General features: G+C 38.0%; 1 protein-coding gene across 2 annotated transcripts; it reads right to left on the bottom strand.

Annotated features, from left to right (window-relative positions):
* Positions 1-731: 731 nt before the first annotated feature.
* On the bottom strand, positions 732-17,753 carry CSTF1 (cleavage stimulation factor subunit 1). 2 transcript variants are annotated; one of them, XM_032219033.1, is made up of 8 exons: positions 17,626-17,753; positions 17,105-17,229; positions 14,682-14,906; positions 8,989-9,184; positions 7,732-8,009; positions 4,665-4,862; positions 3,623-4,013; positions 732-1,390 (listed from the first exon to the last, which is right to left on the bottom strand). In XM_032219033.1, exons 2-8 carry the CDS (start codon positions 17,222-17,224, stop codon positions 1,131-1,133), a joined length of 1,668 nt encoding a protein of 555 aa, XP_032074924.1. In that variant the 5' UTR covers positions 17,225-17,229; positions 17,626-17,753; the 3' UTR covers positions 732-1,130. The 2 variants fall into 2 exon arrangements, with proteins under 2 accessions (XP_032074924.1, XP_032074923.1); XM_032219032.1 differs by lacking the exons at positions 17,105-17,229; positions 17,626-17,753 and having other exon boundaries at positions 14,682-15,242.
* Positions 17,754-18,291: the final 538 nt, after the last annotated feature.

The raw sequence follows: 18,291 nt of genomic DNA, 5'->3' as shown, positions 1-18,291 counted from the left end.
GGTCTGACAGTCCCTTCCTCTTTTTGAATTTTTTACACAACATTCAACGGGTTTACTTCCTGTTAGAAATTAAGTCTATTTTAGTGCTTCCCGGGAATAAAATGACTTTTGTCAAGACAGTTTTAAAAGCAAGTTGAGATGAATATTGGTGGTTTCATTATCCATTTTAAAATTTGCTATTTTGTACTAAACCAACAGTATTATTTAGCACATTGTGTGAACTTAGCCATTGTAGTTCATGTGTTCATTGTTCAAATCTAACTACCTGCACCTTACTAAACTGTTATTGAACAAAATTTCATCCCATACAAACATTATTTCTCAATGGGTATAACGAAATGCTTTGACTCTAAATGTTCCGATATGAAAATTCAGTACCTCAAAAATAAAGTATTTATGTTGACTGAATATTTATCTGAACAGCTTATCTATAAATGGAGAGGAAGATCAACTTGTTTTAATATGTTTTTAATTATCTATATTGTTTTTCTTAGCATATTATTCATTTCAAGTTTTAGAAGAGATTAAATTCCAATTTTCAGTATGTCTAATATGTATAGTTTAGTGATGAAATTTCACCTTCAAACCAATCTTAGCCCAGAGAAGGCACGTCATTAACCAGAACTTCCTAGATGTTTTTTATAGTCATATTATGTTTTTCTTATTTGGGATTATGATGTAGAAACAGGAATTGGTTAATTCTGAAGAAACAAAGGCACACTGTTGTAAGAATCAGTTTTAATAAGAGAACTATAGGCTAGCAGATGTAAATCATCTAAAGAATAACAAAACATTGAAGTATAGTACAAAATTGCAAGTCGGGGCTAGGCAATTCAATGTATATCCAAGGAAATAAAGATTATTAAATGTTCTGTTAAAAACACAAAAACAAAGGGCCAACTTTTTAGTAGTAAAAAAGGTCAGACTTGTACACTTTAAAAAAAATTAAGCTTATGGGTTCTTTTTTTAAAAAAAAAATAAGATCACAACTTTTAAAAATACCCTTAAGGTAGGGCTTGTTTCTTACAGATGATTCATTTTCAAACTTCTGAAATAAATCATAATAAAAACAGACTGATCTGTAAAAGAAAATCGAATAAAATCTGAGTGAGCATTTAGGAGCTGCTGTTTTAATCTGTGGTTGATCTTCGGTACCAAAACCGAGCTCGATAGTCATCACTGCAAGTCATGAACCCAGGATTTGTAGGCGAATGGACAATGCAGCGAACGATGCTATTATGCCCCAAGGAAAGAAGATTTCTTCGCTCCGCCGTTCGTGAATCCCAGCAGCAAAGGCTAATGGTCCTTTCATCGGGAAGGAGCACATAGTCTTCCGTGTGATTAAAAACAGCCTGTGTCCTATGAACCTGCCGTCCACTCAGGCCAGCTCCTGCAGGTTTAACAGCATATGGTATACAATTAATTATATGGTATCCACGTATGCCATCCTTTGACGAATGGGTCCAATACTTTTTAAGTATTAAAGCCCAACAATAAGAACGTAAAATCTCCTAAAATAGGCAACAACATATTCATTAGTAATGTCAGCAAGAATATTAGCAGAAAAGAAAATCCTCAGTGTTTCCCCGAAGTCCGGACTAGTTCATATTGTTTGGGGTAGTGTATATGCTCCTTCAAATTAATAGTACTTGGTAATAGGACTTCATTTCTCACATGACCATCACTGAATCCAGAAGCTAAACAGGATCAGGCCTGGATGGTACCTGATTGGAAGACTTTATTAAATACGAAAGCTGTAGGCTAGACTGGGTGATTGACAGAATAATTCAGAAAGCAATGGTAAGCCGCTTATCTATTGCTGCCATGAAAACTACCTTGACATACCCATGAAGGCATCAGCAGTCAAGCTCAACTTAATCTTTCAAACCTTCTCCTGAGTGTAAAACAATGTAAATTTTCTCTATTATAAACATTTATCACAAACAATGGAGAATTGCTATAATGCCAAGCCAGCTGTTATTTCTAGAGTACAATGAAACTCAGCCATTGGAGCAATAGCTTAACTCCCAAAAGAAGAGAATACAAGAGGAATATCATATTGACTTAGCTTTTCAAAAATAGCCAGAATTTGGGTTTTGCTTTTACTGATTAAGGAAATTGGTATTGTTAAGGGAAGACTATATGCTATCTTTCATTTAAATCTGACTTTTTAAAACAGAAAAGAGAAAAAACCCGGATTGCTATCTGTACAAAAAACCCTCTGAAATCCATGAATATACAATGTAAGAGGGGAAAGAAGACAGTGTATATTTCCCAAACTTCTAGTATTGTAAGACATATATAAAAATATTAGTACCCTATCTATAGACTATGTTGCTGTAATTCCTCCCCTCCAGGATTCTTAATGCAATAGTTTAAAATATAAGTATTCAATAATCTAGTTTATATCAGTAAAAGAGTGAACATATAATTTTATCATTCATCTGTAATCCATGTTTAACTAAATAAGGCTTATTTTATTGAATTAGAACTAAGAGCAGGATTAGATTTAAATGAGCTAGTTATGAAAAATGGAGAGACAATACACAACGTAGATATAGTTTTCAGTTTACTCAGTGTTCAACTTCATTACAATAGAATATGGCATCAATCCTTAAATTTCCACTGACAACTTTCAATATTTCAGAGAACTAAAAGAGCCAAAATATGCTTCTTAGAATTTAAACAATCTATGTTGCACATATAAGAGTTACATTTATCAATTACAAGTCTAGATAAAACTAATCACTATATATGAAACCTATAGATTTTTAGAATATAATACATTAGATATATTATGTTCTAATTACTAATGCTTACAAATAAATTTTCTGGGTTGAGGCACAGTGGTTCTACTCAATTCATACCAATATGTACTGGGGTGGCCTTAGTGAGTTCAGTTCACTCTCACTCAGTTTAGCCCTAGTAAGAGTGGGTTTAGAATGGGGTAGTGTAGTGTTTGTTTTGCATCTTGTGTTAGGCAGCTGGTTTGTCTGGATCTGTTGTAATTACAATATGTGTAGTAAAAGAAAGTTCTCCAGTTTTATTGCTTAAAAAAAGTAAAGTAACACCCAACGATTCAGCATGTCAAGTCTTGCCTGCACCCTGCTGGCTTAATGTATTATAAAGTGAAATTTGAAATAGTAATCTAATTCCGGAAGATAGATCTGTTTAAATGACTTCTGATTATTCTTTTAGGATATTTACACTGTTTAAAAAACATTTCACACTGAAGGTGAAAAAGGCTTTGAGCAGAGAAATGCCAAGCTTACATTTTGTGTTGCATTTGATGACAAACGTATGAAGAAGCAACCTCATTTTAATACCAAGTATTATTTGAAACGTGTGTTAATGCATGAACCAGGACTTTTTCTCTCTAGGAAATAGCAATTCAGAAGTACAAAGTACGGTCCTGAGAGGTTTGCAAATTATACTCTGTATACTCCGAATTTCTCCTTATCTCCTAATTAAGTTATAGTTTACTTAACTATACTATTGTGCATTGTTAAAATCCAGGTATGTTCATGAATACACATTGCTTAACACAACTACTTATAGAATTCACTACAAAAACTAAACCAGGGTGAGTCAGATTATATTGTTCAGATTAGTTTTCACCTACCTGTATATTTGACTAGTGTCCTTCCTGTTGATATCTCCCATAGTTTAGCCACAGAATCCTTTCCACTTGAAAGTATGTACTTGGAGTTCTTAGAGAAAATGGCGGAACAGACTTCAGCACCATCATGTGCCTTCTCAAAAGTGGTGATACAGCGATTTGAAACTCCATCCCACAATTTGATGCATCCATCTTTGCTGCCTGTTACATACATGTTAGCACTTGCATTGTAATTAACTGAGCATATAGCATCTGTATGTTGATCTTGAGGATTGCAAGATACAAAGCACTGGAAGGTATTCACATCATAGAGCCGCAGGGTAGGATGCTGTGTCCCAACAAGTATGAAATCCCCAGAAGGATGGAAGGATATAGAGCGTAGCATTTCTGCTTCCTGTTTAATTGGAAATTCAACAATTAACACTAGAGTGCACTATCCTATAACTGTAACATATCTAAATATCAACCACTATGCTAATAAATATATCAAATATAAAATGAATTCCTATCCATTGCTATCTGAACAAGTCAGACAGATTATAAGACAGATTGTGAACAAGTATACGTTTGATAGAGATTTGGAAAAAAAAGAGGGGGAAAGAATCTTATTTTTCTTCTTAAAAATGCATGACTATTATTTAAAAATATTTTTTCAAGTTTTAAAAAAGGGATATTGATTATAGAATACAGATATTTTCCCACCAAGCAACTTGGAATAGTAATGATTAGCTTTCAATAGAAAAAAAAAGGTTTGAGAGAAAAACATTAGCACAGTCTTTTCCAACTATATTGTTGTTTTGTGCTCATTATTTTTTGATGTATATGTAATACTTTGTAATACTTTCTTCCACGTATTAAACTACAGAAAAAGAACTTATGATGCTTGAGCCATAATTTAAGAACTAAAAAATTCTCTGAAAAGCTATATCAAGTATAATTTATGTCCTTATACCTAAAAATTATATTCAGTAACATCAGCAAGACAAATCTTTTCTAAGTTTCTTATGATGCTATTTCTTGGAAATGTATGATTAGAGAACCTGACCTGAATATATTTGAAAGCTCTCTTGGCAGATGGTTTTGAGTAGTCAAACAATTTAAGAGTATAGTCTCTTGATCCAGATGCAAGGATTTGTTCATTTGGATGAAAGGCTAAACAGGTGACCTCGTCTACATGATCGTAAAGGGTCCTAATAACTGGATGGTTTTCCATGTTCTGCTGAGCTGTTTCATTCATCATAACCTGTAAATATTACAAGTACAGCATTTAAATAGAGTCTTTTCAATATATAAAATAAAATGCATGTAAATACACAACTAATTTCCTTTGCAGAGAGTTTAAAGAATAAATAGCACCTCTTCACAATTGTTAATTCTCTTTCATACAGAGCCTAACAATTATTTAAAGTAAGCTAATGCAAAGCTGTTACAGGAAAAGAAATTGAAACATACATTTAAACTCTCACATGGTAGATTGTGGCCATGTGAGCATTTTTCAAAATCTTGGCAATCCACCTACTATAATGTACAACTGATTTATATGGTAAATAATATAAAATATGATTATTTCACATATTAAGAAATCTACCATATTTTTCGGAGTATAAGACTCACCGGAGTATAAGGGGCAGCAAGGTTTTGAAGAGGCAAATTAAAAAAAGTAGGTAGGTAGATAGAAGGAGAGAAAGAGAGAAATACAGTAGATAGGTAGGGAGAGAGAGAGTCATTAGGTAGGTAAATAAAGGGATAGAGAGAGAGAGAGAGAAATAAAGATATAGAGAAATACAGTAGGTAGGTGGGGGAGAGAGAGTGAGTGTAGGTAGGTAAGTAGGTAGAGGGATGGAGAGAGAGAGAGAAATAGAAAGAGATAGAAATACAGTAGATAGGTAGGGAGAGAGAGAGAGTAGGTAGGTAGGTAGGTAGGTAGAGAGAAATAGAGTAGATAGAAGGGCGAGAGAGAGTAGGCAGGTCTGTAAGTCGATAAAGGGGAGGAGAGAGAAATACAGTAGGTAGGTAGGGAGAGAGTAGGTAGGTAGGTAGATAGAGGGATAGAGAGAAATAGAAATATAATAGATAGGTATGGAGAGAGAAAGTAGACAGGTACGTAGGTAGATAGAGGGGGAGAGAGAAATACAGTAGATAGTTAGGGAGGGCGAGAGTAGGTAGGTAGGTAGAGAGAGGGATAGAGAAATACAGTAGGTAGGTAGGGAGAGAGAGAGTAGTTAGGTAGGTAGATAAAGGGATAGAGAGAAAGAAATAGAGACAGAGAAATACAGTGGGTAGGTGGGGGAGAGAGCGAGAGTGTAGGTAGGTAGGTAAGTAGATAGAGAGATGGAGAGAGAGAAATAGAGAGAGAAATACAGTAGATAGATAGGGAGAGAGAGTAGGTAGTTAGAGGGATATATAGAGAGAAATACAGTAGATAGATAGGGAGAGAGAGATAGATAGAGGGGAGAGAGAGAAACACAATAGATAGGTAGGGAGAGAGTAGGTAGGTAGACAAATAGAGGGATAGAGAAAGAGTGAGAAATACAGTAGGTAGGTAGGGAAAGAGAGAGTAGGTAGGTAGGTAGATGTTTCCAGGTGTATTTATCCATGTGCTGGAGAAGGAAATTGCTGACAATCTGCAGCACCCAAGACTTTGTTTCTGCTGGCACAGCACTTGATCAATGTAATTCTCATCAATCAGTTAAAGAGCTTTCCAAAAGAAAAAAAAAGTTTTTGCACTTTGCAAACCTCCCCAAAATGGCTCATTTTTTGCAAAAACACCCCCCTCCCTTTTAAAAAGGCATGAATAACCTTCGGGGGACTTGCAGAGTGCTTCTGGGTGTGTTTTGATGAAAAACAGGCCCGTTTTTCATCAAAAAATTGCATGCATAGCTTTATGGAGGCTTATAGAGTGATGCTGGGGGGTGGGGGAACGGCCCTTCTGCACAGCCTTTTCAGTGAAGGGGCGGGGCTTCAGGAGGCAAAAAATGCTGTATTTAGTGTATAAGACACACCCAGATTTTCAGCCTCTTTTTTGAGGAAAAAAGGTGCGTCTTATACTCGAAAAATATGGTAATGATCTAAAATACATTACAATATACATTGCCACGATGGCACAGTGGTTAGAATGCAGTACTGCAGTCTACTTCTGCTGACTGCCAGCAATTTGGCAGTTTGAATCTCACCAGGCTCAAGGTTGACTCAGCCTTCCAACCTTCCCTGGTCAGTAAAATGAGGACCCAGATTGTTTGGGATAATATGCTAACTCTGTAAACCACTTAGAGGGCTGTAAAGCACCGTGAAGCAGTATATAAGTCTAAGTGCTATTGCTATTGATTCCCCCTCCCCCACAAAAGAAATTAGTTTTGGGGAAATTTTCTGTTATTCCCAGAGCATAAGCTATAATGTTCATCAAATTAATCTTGACACATCCATTCAGATTTTTTGACAATGTTGTTGAGGCATTTTACTATTGCCTTCTTTCAGAGTATCTTTCAATTTTCCAGTCAAGCTAAGAGTCCCGGAATTCCCAGATATAAATACCATTGTGGCCAATTCTGCCTAGATTCTGAAATCAGTCAAAAGCTTATTAGATGCTAGTATTTGGTAAGTTCAGAGCACATTTTAACTAATTTGAAAACAAGCTTTGTAAATCAAAATTCTCCCCCCCAAAATTGTACAATGAATTTTCTGTGAAGAACAAAACTGGATGGCAATAAGGTGAAAGAAACAAGGGAATGGATAAGAAATAAAACTCTGTTTAGACATTATCAAAAAGAATTAACATTACCAAAAAGAATTAAAATTACCAAAAAGAATTAAAATTCAAAAAGTAAGTAACAGAGGTTTGAGCTCAATTCTTCCCACATGCCCAGCAAAAGTGACTCTCCAAAGACAATCCACAATCACATCCGCAATTATTTGTGATAGTTTTTTATATAAATTTATAGACTTTCAAAGAAATCTAAGGCAAATGGGTATTTTTAAATTAAATAACTAGACCCTGAATTCTAAAGGTCGCCGAACAGTCTGCCCATGTAGAATTCAGTAGCTCTTTATGAGAACTGCAGATGATCAAAAAAGAGCTGAAGCAACTCTTCAATATTTAGTCTTTCAATGTTTACCTCAATGGGCATAGCACTTTTTGCTAACATTCTTTCGGTATCAAGTATTTTTATTGATGCATCAGCTGATCCCGTAGCAATTAACTGTCCGTCTCTGCTGTATGTGGCTACACGACATGGTCCTTTGTGAGATGTGACATAACATGTCTCATATTCAGACGCTTCTGGGGACATAGTCTGTACATCTGCATCAAACTCCAAGTCAATTCCTGTTCCAGGAGCTACTGTGTCAGAGCGTCCAATTGCATACTGAACTGCACTATCGTCATTTTCCATTCCTGGAGGAGAGAATGCACCAAATTTTTATTTTAAAAAAATATAAACCGAAGTTGATTCAATAATGTGCCATGTGGCTGTACAAGAAGCAAATGCATCAAAATAAATTTAGATTACAAATTACAGGAAGCTTATAAAATATATAGTAAGTATAAAGTTAATACATGGAATTTTAATATCTATACAAAGGTAAAGGTTCCCCTGCACATGCATGCTAGTTGTTTCCGGCTCTAGGGGGCGGTGCTCATCTCCATTTCAAAGCCGAAGAGCCAGTGCTGTCCGAAGACATTTCTGTGGTCATGTGGCTGGCATGACTAAATGGTCCCTATTTTTCTACTTGCATTTTTTCACACTTTTGAACTGCTAGGTTGACAGAAGCTGTGACAAGTAACAGGAGCTCACTTCATTACGCAGCGTTAGGGATTTGAACCAGTGGTGGGATTCAAATTTTTTTTACTACCGGTTCTGTAAGCATGGTGTAGCTTGGTGGAGGTGGCTTGGTGGGCATGGCAGGGGAAGGATACTGCAAAATCCCCATTTCCTCCTGGTCAACTGGGACTTGGGAGGCAGAGAATAGATGGGGTGGGGCCAGTCAAAGGTGGTATTTACCGGTTCTCCGAACTACTTGAGCCGAGGTGGCGCAGTGGTTAAATGCAGCACTGCAGGCTACTTCAACTGACTGCAGTTCAGCAGTTTGGCTGTTCAAATCTCACCGGCTCAGGGTTAATTCAGCCTTCCATCTTTCCGAGGTGGGTAAAATGAGGACCTGGATTGTTGGGGGCAATATGCTGACTCTGTAAACCGCTTAGAGAGGGCTGAAAGCCCTATGAAGCGATATATAAGTCTAACTGCTACTCAAAATTTCTGCTACTGATTCTCCAGAGTTGGTCAGAACCTGCTGAATGCCACCTGATTCGAACCACCGACCTTTCTGATCGACACATCTTAGCCACATTTTTGTTTGCTGATGTTTCAACTTACCTAGTTTAATAAGATGCAACAGTTGTTCAGAGGGTGCACAGACAGACTGTGGCTTTACTTCATTTATCAGACCATTAGCAATATTGATATATCCATCATATAAGAGCTGACTAATAATAAGCCTGTAAAGTTGTTGCCGGTCTTTAAGGCTTACTTTTGGTCTATACATTGTGAACAAGGGTTGCCTTCCAGGTATCTACAACAAAAATAAAATAAAACAAAAATACATTTGTGACAAAATTGGGCGGGAGGGGGGGAAACGACATGTTACTTTTCTATTTTTCAGAATAAAAATTCCCAAACAGGATAATAAAATATTGATAAAAATGAACTAGGTGACAAGAAGAACCATGTCAGAAAAAATATATGAACAAATATAAAATATATAGTGTAGTGACAGAATATTATAAAGGAATAGGAAAGATTGATTTTTCTAATCAGAGAGAAGTCAAGACTGCAACCACAGAGAAACCTCCCCCCCCCTTTTTTCCCCACACATCAGGTACTGAAGACAAGGCAGATTTCCATAAATGATTCAAGCAGGGGATCTTACCTACAGTAGGAAATGCACTAGGCCTTTAGATAACCTTACCTGCAAGCTATTTGCACTCAAGTCTAATAATAAACTGTTTTTTTTTTAAACTGGACACAGTGGCAGGAAAAAGATGCTTGGATGTATGAATTATATTAGTAAGAATTATTTAAAAATAATTTAAATAATAAAAACTATCTACCAGCAGCTAGTTTAGAATATTTAGAAACCTCTTTGAAAGTTAAATAAAGAAAAATGATGGAGAAGGAATTATTTGTAAAACATACCATTAATGTTCCAAAGGTGCTTTTTTTCTTTTCTTCAAGAGGCAACTGGACTTTCTGGTTTTCCTTTGAAGACATTTCTCTTCTCATCCAAGAAGCTTCTTCAGCTCTGACTGGATGGTGGTGAATGGAAAGATTTATACTCTTTGCCGACAGCTGGACATTTGCATTCTTTTATCAGGGTCCTTAAGGTCACTTTAAGGTTTATCTGTGTCATCAGATTCACCTGAGTGGTGCAAATTGGCATGGAACCTTCTTGGAACTGTTGTAGATTGGAGACAGATGATGTCTTATCCCTGCCCATCTGTTGAGAGAGGGCTGGTTCAGTTTTGACGTAGATGGGCTCTTTAACCACTTTCAAGCCAGCGATCCTCTGTCCAAAATATGGACTTTGTTGTCCACAAAAGAGTGGCCTGTCTTTTAAATGCAGATAGACTGCTGAATCTAGTCCTGATGTGTTTGTTCTCCATATTGTGACGTGTTTATGAAGTGGTTGTTTTGTTTCCCCAATGTACAGATCTGCACATGCCCTACTGCATTATACTGCATATATCATTTTACTCACTTTCTGTCTTGAGTGTTTTATCCTTGAGATGGACAAGCTTCTGCCTCAGTGTATTCTTGGGTTTGAAGTGTGCATGTATGTTATGTTAGGTGAAGATCCTCCTGAGCTTTTCCAATATGCCTGCAATGTAGGGAATGACAGTGTTGCTTCGTTATTGTTCTCGTCATTGTGTGTTACAGAGGAGCTCCTGTAGAGTCTTTTTTGAGATTTGATGAAGGCCCACTTGGGATAGCCACATGTTCTGAAGGTTTCTTTGAATGTGTTTGCATTATTTTTCTTTCCCATCTTTGCTGGTAGGCAGGCTTTCAACTCAGTGATGTAAGGTTCTGATGACTCACATTTCGTACTGCAGTGGGTGGTGGGAACCAAAATGTAAATATTGATCTGTGTTTGTGGGTTTTCTGTAAACTTCAATGTTAAGGCTTCTGTCTTCCTTAATGTGTACTGTGCAGTCCAGGAAGAATAGACTATTTTCCTTAACATCTTCCCATGTGAATTTGATGTATCTGTCCATAGAGTTGATGTGTTTGGTAAATGCTTCCAATTCCTGTGTTTTGATCTTGATCCAAGTATCGTCCACATACCTATACCAGTGAGTATGTGGAATTCCTGTGAAGGAGTCTAGGAGTCTTCCATGTAGAGATTGGCTACAAAGTAGGTGAACCCATGGCACAGCCATGTTTTTGTCTGTAGAAACTTTCATTTTATTTAAAATAGGTAGTGGTCAAGAAGTCCAGCATGGCACATATCTGTTCTGGGCTGACGTTGGTTCTGTCAGCAACTTATTAGCTCCTTTAGTTGGCAACACCACCCATCACATCAACAATTCACAGGACTTCGCCAGCAAGGTTTCGAAATTAAAATTGGACCCGGATGAGACCATGGTTTCCTATGATTTGACTTCTCTCTTCAACTTCATTCCAACTACTGAAGTTGTCATGGTAGTGAAAAAAAAACACGACTGCTACAAGACAGAATGTTGCTGGACCACTGCTTGACCACTATCTATTTTAAATACAATGAAGAAACTGAGCAACGTGGTATATGCAGTACAATGCAGTGAGCCATGTGCAGATCTGTACATTGGGGAAATGAAACAACAACTTCATAAATGCATGGCACAACATAGGAGAACAAAGGCATCAGGACTAGATTCAGCAGTTAAAAGACACAGGCCACTTTTTTGAAGACAACAAAGTCCACATTTTTGACAGAGAGGACCGCTGGTTTGAAAGAGGGGTTAAAGAGGCCATCTATGTCAAAATTGAACAACCCTTTCTCAACAGAGGGAGAGGGATACTATCTATCTCCAATCTACAACAGTCCTTTCAACAGTTCCAAGAAGGCTCCATACCAATTTGCACCACTCAGGTGTCCCTGATAACACAGATAAACCTCCAGGTGACCTTAAAAGTCCCACTAAAAGAATGCAAATGTCCAGCTGTCTGCAAGGAGTATAAATCCTTCTATTCCCCACCATCCAGTCAGATATGAAGAAGCTTCATGGATGAGAAGTGAAATGCCTTCAAAGAAAAACCAGAAAGTCCAATTGCCTCTTGGAAAAAAGTACCTTTTGGACAGCCATGACCTGGATGACTGGGAATCTCCATAGACATATACCATTAATGTAAACAGCAGGAAGGAGATTCTATGTATTGTCTAAAAACAAGGCAATATATTTATACAATTCCTTGTCTAAGATGTAATAAGATGTTAAAATCTGGCTGTTCCGGCAGGCCTGGGGCTATTGACCTTATTATGTAGGGTCCAGCCCCGATCAGAACGTATGCATGTTGGGGAATTTTTAAATTATTTTTTATTTTTATTGTTTTTTTTCTTGTTCTTTGTAAGCCGCCCGGAGTCCTCCAGGATTGGGCGGCCTATAAATCTAATAAATTGAATTGAAATTGAATTGAATAATGCTAGTAGTACTAATTACTTTTTAAAATAGATTCTAACAATTGAACAAACAACCCACAACAGCTATATGGAAAGTTCAGAGATGGAATATCTCAGTTTACAGCTTGTTAGACTAAATTATAGTTATTGAATTTGTGGTTTGGTTACTGTATTATTATAATATGCTAAATCTGTATAGCTTTTTGGAGGGTTACTATGCTATGATAATCCAGGCAGTGGATTGTTGTTAATTTCTGATTCAGTGTGCTGTGTGAACAGTCAAGATTAAGTCTATAATCAATATTTAATAAACTATGGGGTTAGGATGTTGTGCAAATACATTTTATGACAGCACTCACACAATCTTAACTTTGGTTGTGGAATTTTTTCCAAAGAAAGGAGCACAATGTGGAGAAGCAAATTTCCAAACTTTATTCAACAATCGATCACTGGGTGTCTGATTTGCAAGAAAACAATAGAATGACACAGATTCTTATACATTTTGGGATTCAATGGCGAGAAATCTATGAAATTTTATTGGGAGGAATGTTTTTGAGGGAGTAAGATACAACAGGTGTTAGGGGAAAAGTTTTTCTATTGTAAAACAAAAGTCACACTTCTGTGACACGTGGAATTTGAGATAGTCAGGTGCTCATGCTTGATTGTAATATATTACAATTATTGATGAACCTTTTCAGGACAAATGAGAGGTTTCTTTTCAAATATAAGTGAGGTAAACAGGAATAACAGAGAGAAAGACTTTGCAACAGGAGAGGCAGAGGGGGGGACAGAAAGGAAAAAAGGTCCCAGGGAAAGCCTGGAAAAGACCTTGCAATTTTATTATTTTTCTGCCACTTTGTACAACCTGCAAAAGCAGCCATTACTTTATAATTTAGCGTGCTTTGTAAATCTGAGGAATTCAATTATTTCAGAACACTAAGATGAACATTAAGATATTTCAGAACATACTGGTTGCACAAAGGCTGCACAGAGTTCTCGAGAATTGTACAGGTAGTCCTCAACTTAGGACCACAAATGAACCCAAAATTTCTGTTATTAAGTGAGGCATTTTATTAAGTGAGTTTTGCCCCATTTTACGACGTTTCTTACCACAGTTGTTAAGCAAATGGCCGCTGTTGATAAGTTAGTAACATGGTTGTTAAAGTGAATTTGGCTTCCCCATTGATTAAGCTATAGTGGCACAGTGGTTAAAATGCAGCTTTGCAGGCTAATACTGCTGACTCCTGATTGCCAGCATTTTGGCAGTTTGATTCTCACTGGCTCAGGGTTGACTCAGTCTTCCAATCCCTTTGAGGTAAGTAAAATGTGGACCCAGATTATTTGGGGCAATATGCGACTATGTAAACTGCTTATAGAGAGGGCTGCAAAGCACTGTAAAGCGTCTATGAGTCTAAGAGCTATTGCTATTTTGCTTGTCAAAAGGTTGCAAAAGTGGTTCACATTACTTTAGGACATAGCAACCGTCGTAAGTATGAGTCAGTTGCCAAGCATCTAAATGAAACTGCTCCAAACTTGACTGCAGAATATATGACTTCTGCAACAGAGTGGTCAATGCCTGGAATGCAGTATCTGACTCTGTAATTTCTTTCCCAAACCCCCAAAACTTTAACCTTAGACTGTCAACCTCACCCCATTCCTAAGAGGTCTGTAAGGGGCATGCATAAGCGCACCAAAGTGCCTACCGTCCCTGTCCTAATATTCCCTTGTATTCGTATTCATTTCATGTATTTATAATCATGTTTATACATATATTTGATATCTAATTCATGCTTGATGAATTAAACAAATAAAAATAAATTTTGATCACAGGGATGTGACGAAGGTCGTAAGTATGAAAAACGGCCGTCACATTTTGTACCTTTGAATGGCACTGAATGAATGAACTGTTGCAAGTTGAGGGTTTACCTGTTTAACGTAATCTATACACTGCCTAGTAATTAAATCCTGGCCTAGATAAATAACATACGCGAGGGTGGATGGAGTTCACTACCGGAGATCTTTCGATCCGAATCTTTTTTCGTCTTTTGTTATTTTAGGCCAGAGGTCTTCAAACTTGGCCGCTTTAAGACTGGCGGACTTCAACTCCCAGAATTCTCCAGCCAGCTCTGCTGGCTGCAGTATTCTGGGAATTGAAGTCCGCCAGTCTTAAAGTTGCCAAGTTTGGAAACCCCTTTATTTAAGCTCCCCGCCTTATCGCAGCAACCAAACTACAAATCCCCCCACTCCTTCTCGGTCCTATGGCGCTCCACCTCCCTCCCGAGCGGCGGCTTTCCCACCCACGGGGATAGGACAAGAGGCTTCTCCGTCACAGGAAAAGGCACCACCTCCTCCCGCCTTCCATGTGCGAGAAAACGAATGGCTGAACGCGGGAACGAGCGGATCCTACACTTACGAGCCCGTCCTTCGTCCGCGATCGATCTCCGCTCAGAACGGCTGCGGGACCCCCCACGGCGTCAAGGGCCGACTGGGCTGGCAGGTGAAGTGGGGAGGGCGGCGGCGGCGGCAGGGCGGGCGGCGGTTGTGGTGGCGGCGGCGGCGGTATTAGCAGTCTGGCCCGAGGACCGCTCCGTCGAACAGGCTGCTGCATGGAGCCCCCGCACATCGATTGAAGCCGCGGCTGGAAGAAGGCAAAAGCAATCAATCCAGGAGCCAGAGATAGCTTTACGTAAAATACGCAACGCTCCGATTCTTGAAATCCAAAGAGGCCGGAAAAATCCAACTTGGGGTTTCTTATTTGAAACGGAGCCCGGGATCCAAGAAGGGAAGGAAGCAAACTTCCTAATAGTCGGTCGAAAATGATACCCTCCCGAAGAGGAAATTTAAGAGTGTTATTATAAATATAGAACCGGGCTTGCTCGAACGCCATCCCGAAAATACTTCAGACTGAAGGGGAAAATATGAAAACACAACAATGGAAAGAGGGAAGGGAGAGAGGAGAGGGAAGAGGACAGAAGAGAGGAAAAGAAGAAAGGGTAAAGGAGAGGAAGAAAGGGAAGGGCAGTAAGAGTAGGAGACAGGGTAAAAAGGGGAGGAGTAGGAAAGAAAGGAAAGGAGGAGGAAAGAAGAAAGTAGAGAAGAAGGGAGGGTAGGAGAAAAGAGGGAAGAAGTAGGGTTATTGTAATGTAAGATGGATGTACGGGATGGCAGGAAAGCAATCTTGATTATATTATGCTTTCGGGAAGAATGGAATCAAATGTTAAAGAGTAAACATAATACTAACAATATGAGAAATGTATATTTGTGAAAGTATGTATGAGAAACAAAAATAAACATTCTTTAAAAAATGATACCCTCCCCTTTGCTCTGGCTTTTTATTTTTATTAAGGGCAACTGGGGCGGTGATAACTGTTTTAACTGGCAAAAACCTTGACGTTTCCGCATCGCTTCCTTGCGCCTGGAAAAAACCTTTAAATTTCTGTTCCGGATTTGACAAAAAAAAACCCAACCAACCAAAAAACCTAGCAATCCTGTTAAATAAAATATTGAGGATCAGCATCCAAAAAAAGTAAAAAAAAGTTGGATCTACAGTAGTATTTTTACCTGGATTCAGTTCAATGCACATGACTGCACAACACTTTAGGCATCACCAAGTCCAAATTGTCAAGGTTTGAGGTAGATTTCATATTTTTAAAAAATCATGGTATATGCCTGGACAACCTGTTCCCTTGCAAAAGGTTATGTCAAACAATTATTTCCTTTTCCAGATTTTTAATTCAGGATATAAGCTTGAAATATAATACAATAAAATATGACATGCAGAGTTCTGTATTTTGCTAAGTTGAGTTTGTATGCCAAAAGCCAGAGTCTTGTTTCTTGAATGGGGCAGCTACATAAGTTATATAAATACCATTGTAAAGGTCCTTAAGCCAATGATATGTATTGTATACACTGGGGTTTTTATTTCTAGCTGGACTGCTGGGAATTGTCTGCTCAATTCATCTAATAGGCACCAGCTTTGGACTTCCTGTACTTTATGAAATGCTATGATTCTGTGTAATATTTATAATGTACAAGGAAAAGTAAAAGGTGAGGAATAAGTTCCATCCTCTTAAGTAAGGGACTAATTTAAGTAAGAATTCCTTCTAGAAATTCATACTCAGCAGCAGAATCCAATCAGTTTAATCTGTATTTGAGAGAAAAATGAAAAAGTCTTAACTGTGAATCTCCAATTCTCTATTTAAATGTAGATAAATTCAAGCAAGTCACTCCAGAGGTTTGCAATCTTGGAAAATTTTAGGGATGCATATGCATTAGGTTTTATATTCATTATATGGCCTCTGTTAAACAGCACACCTTTCAGTATTTGCTGAAAAAGAGAAGATCCTATTAGAAACATGACTTGCTTAAATATTTTCAAAGGTATCTGTAGAATAACAATAATGAAATATCATCCTTTGGTTTGACCATTGACCTTGTCTGGTGGCCATTTTTTATGCATCATTTTTCCAGAGGTACAGTTAGACCCCACCCTGTTGGTTTTATGAAAAGTCATTTAAAAAAACCATGATTTTTCAGCAGATTTGGGGATCATGAATGGAGACAGTGGATCAAGTAGCTGATTTGATTATGTTGCTGCCATGGAATTTTTTTTTAAATGGGCATTTATTATATGATGGATTTTTAGAATTGTGTAAGCTTCCTGGAGCTGCCTATGTATGAACTGGGTTCATACATAGGCAATTATATACATTAGTTTTAGAAATAAATAGCAGGCTTTTTTCTTACATTCAGTCTTCAGAATCTTATTGGATATTTATGGTATTTACACATCAGCATGCCCCATTTACACTAATCCAAAAGAACAATGCTACTTACATCAGCTTCAAGAAATGGTAATCGCATTGGCCGCAGTTCACCAGTGGGTGAGCCCATGCCAGTCATGCTCCATGGAAGCTGCCGCCTGTCACATGGCGGAGTGATACGACGACTTGACATTCTTTCTGAGAGAATAATATATCACACAATATTCACACTTCTGAAATCTGTTCCTTACTGTCCTCACTAACGAGTACATCAATCTACACTTTCAATATGTTGCCTTTACGGAGCATAAGGACCGAAGAATCTTTTTTTTTTGTCAAGTTTATGGGTACTTCTTTTAGAAATTGTTTGACTACAGTCAAAAACTGCTAACTTGATATGACAAAACAATGGCAATAGTCACTGTACTGGAGGTTCTGGTTTTGGAAACTCCAACGTAGTTCTATTTTCCCTCTCTTTTTGCTTTCGGAGGGAAAGTTCCTCGGCAGCAAAGTGTCTCTTGCTTGACTCAGAAATTATACAATCTCATTGTGTGCTACTGTTCAAATAAACAGGGAAAAATTCTTCATGCATACCCTTCTTATTCCTTAACTTGTAAGGCTGGCCTTAGCATTAGTGGCAAAGCATAAAATTGCAGTCTTTTAGCCCACCGCCTTTTTGTATTGTTCCTGTTGAGGCATATAGAGGGAAAAAAACACATTAGGATTATAAAATGCAGGACAATCACAAGTATCCTTTTTTAAAAAAAAATAATGCAGTGTGTTATAAAATGTTACACTGCACCCTTCTGCCTTTATTCTTGCTGCATTTTGGGGAGATCACACATAGTGAGCACAAATGGTCTCTAACAATTGCAAAACTGGTGACAAATTCCAAAATAGACCTGATCTCATCCATGACTTGTTTGGCTCTCCTTGTGCTCTAAGATAGCCCATTTTTATTAAGTAAGTAAGAAATAAGGCGAAACTGCGGCTTTACTCCCTATAATTAAAACACTGCACCAGACTGATATGGATCCATCATATACATTCAACCTGTCCTAATCATGGCTGTGTCAATGGCTGATATGCAACCCGTGGCAGCTCTCAGGGGTGTCCACTCATGTAAAGGAACTGCCTCATTCAAACTTTGCGGCAGGGGCTTTCGTCTAAAAGTATGTCCGAGAGTGGGAAGGTAAGCAGCCTTCACCCCGCAATCCCTTCAGTCCTGCTCTGACTACTGCTGCTGCAAATGCGCCGCCG

The sequence above is a fragment of the Thamnophis elegans genome, chromosome 5 (assembly GCF_009769535.1).
Source record: "Thamnophis elegans isolate rThaEle1 chromosome 5, rThaEle1.pri, whole genome shotgun sequence".
In the NCBI taxonomy this organism is placed as follows: domain Eukaryota; kingdom Metazoa; phylum Chordata; class Lepidosauria; order Squamata; family Colubridae; genus Thamnophis; species Thamnophis elegans.
Note: the sequence above shows the minus strand (reverse complement) of the source record. Positions and strands in the feature narration are given on the sequence as shown.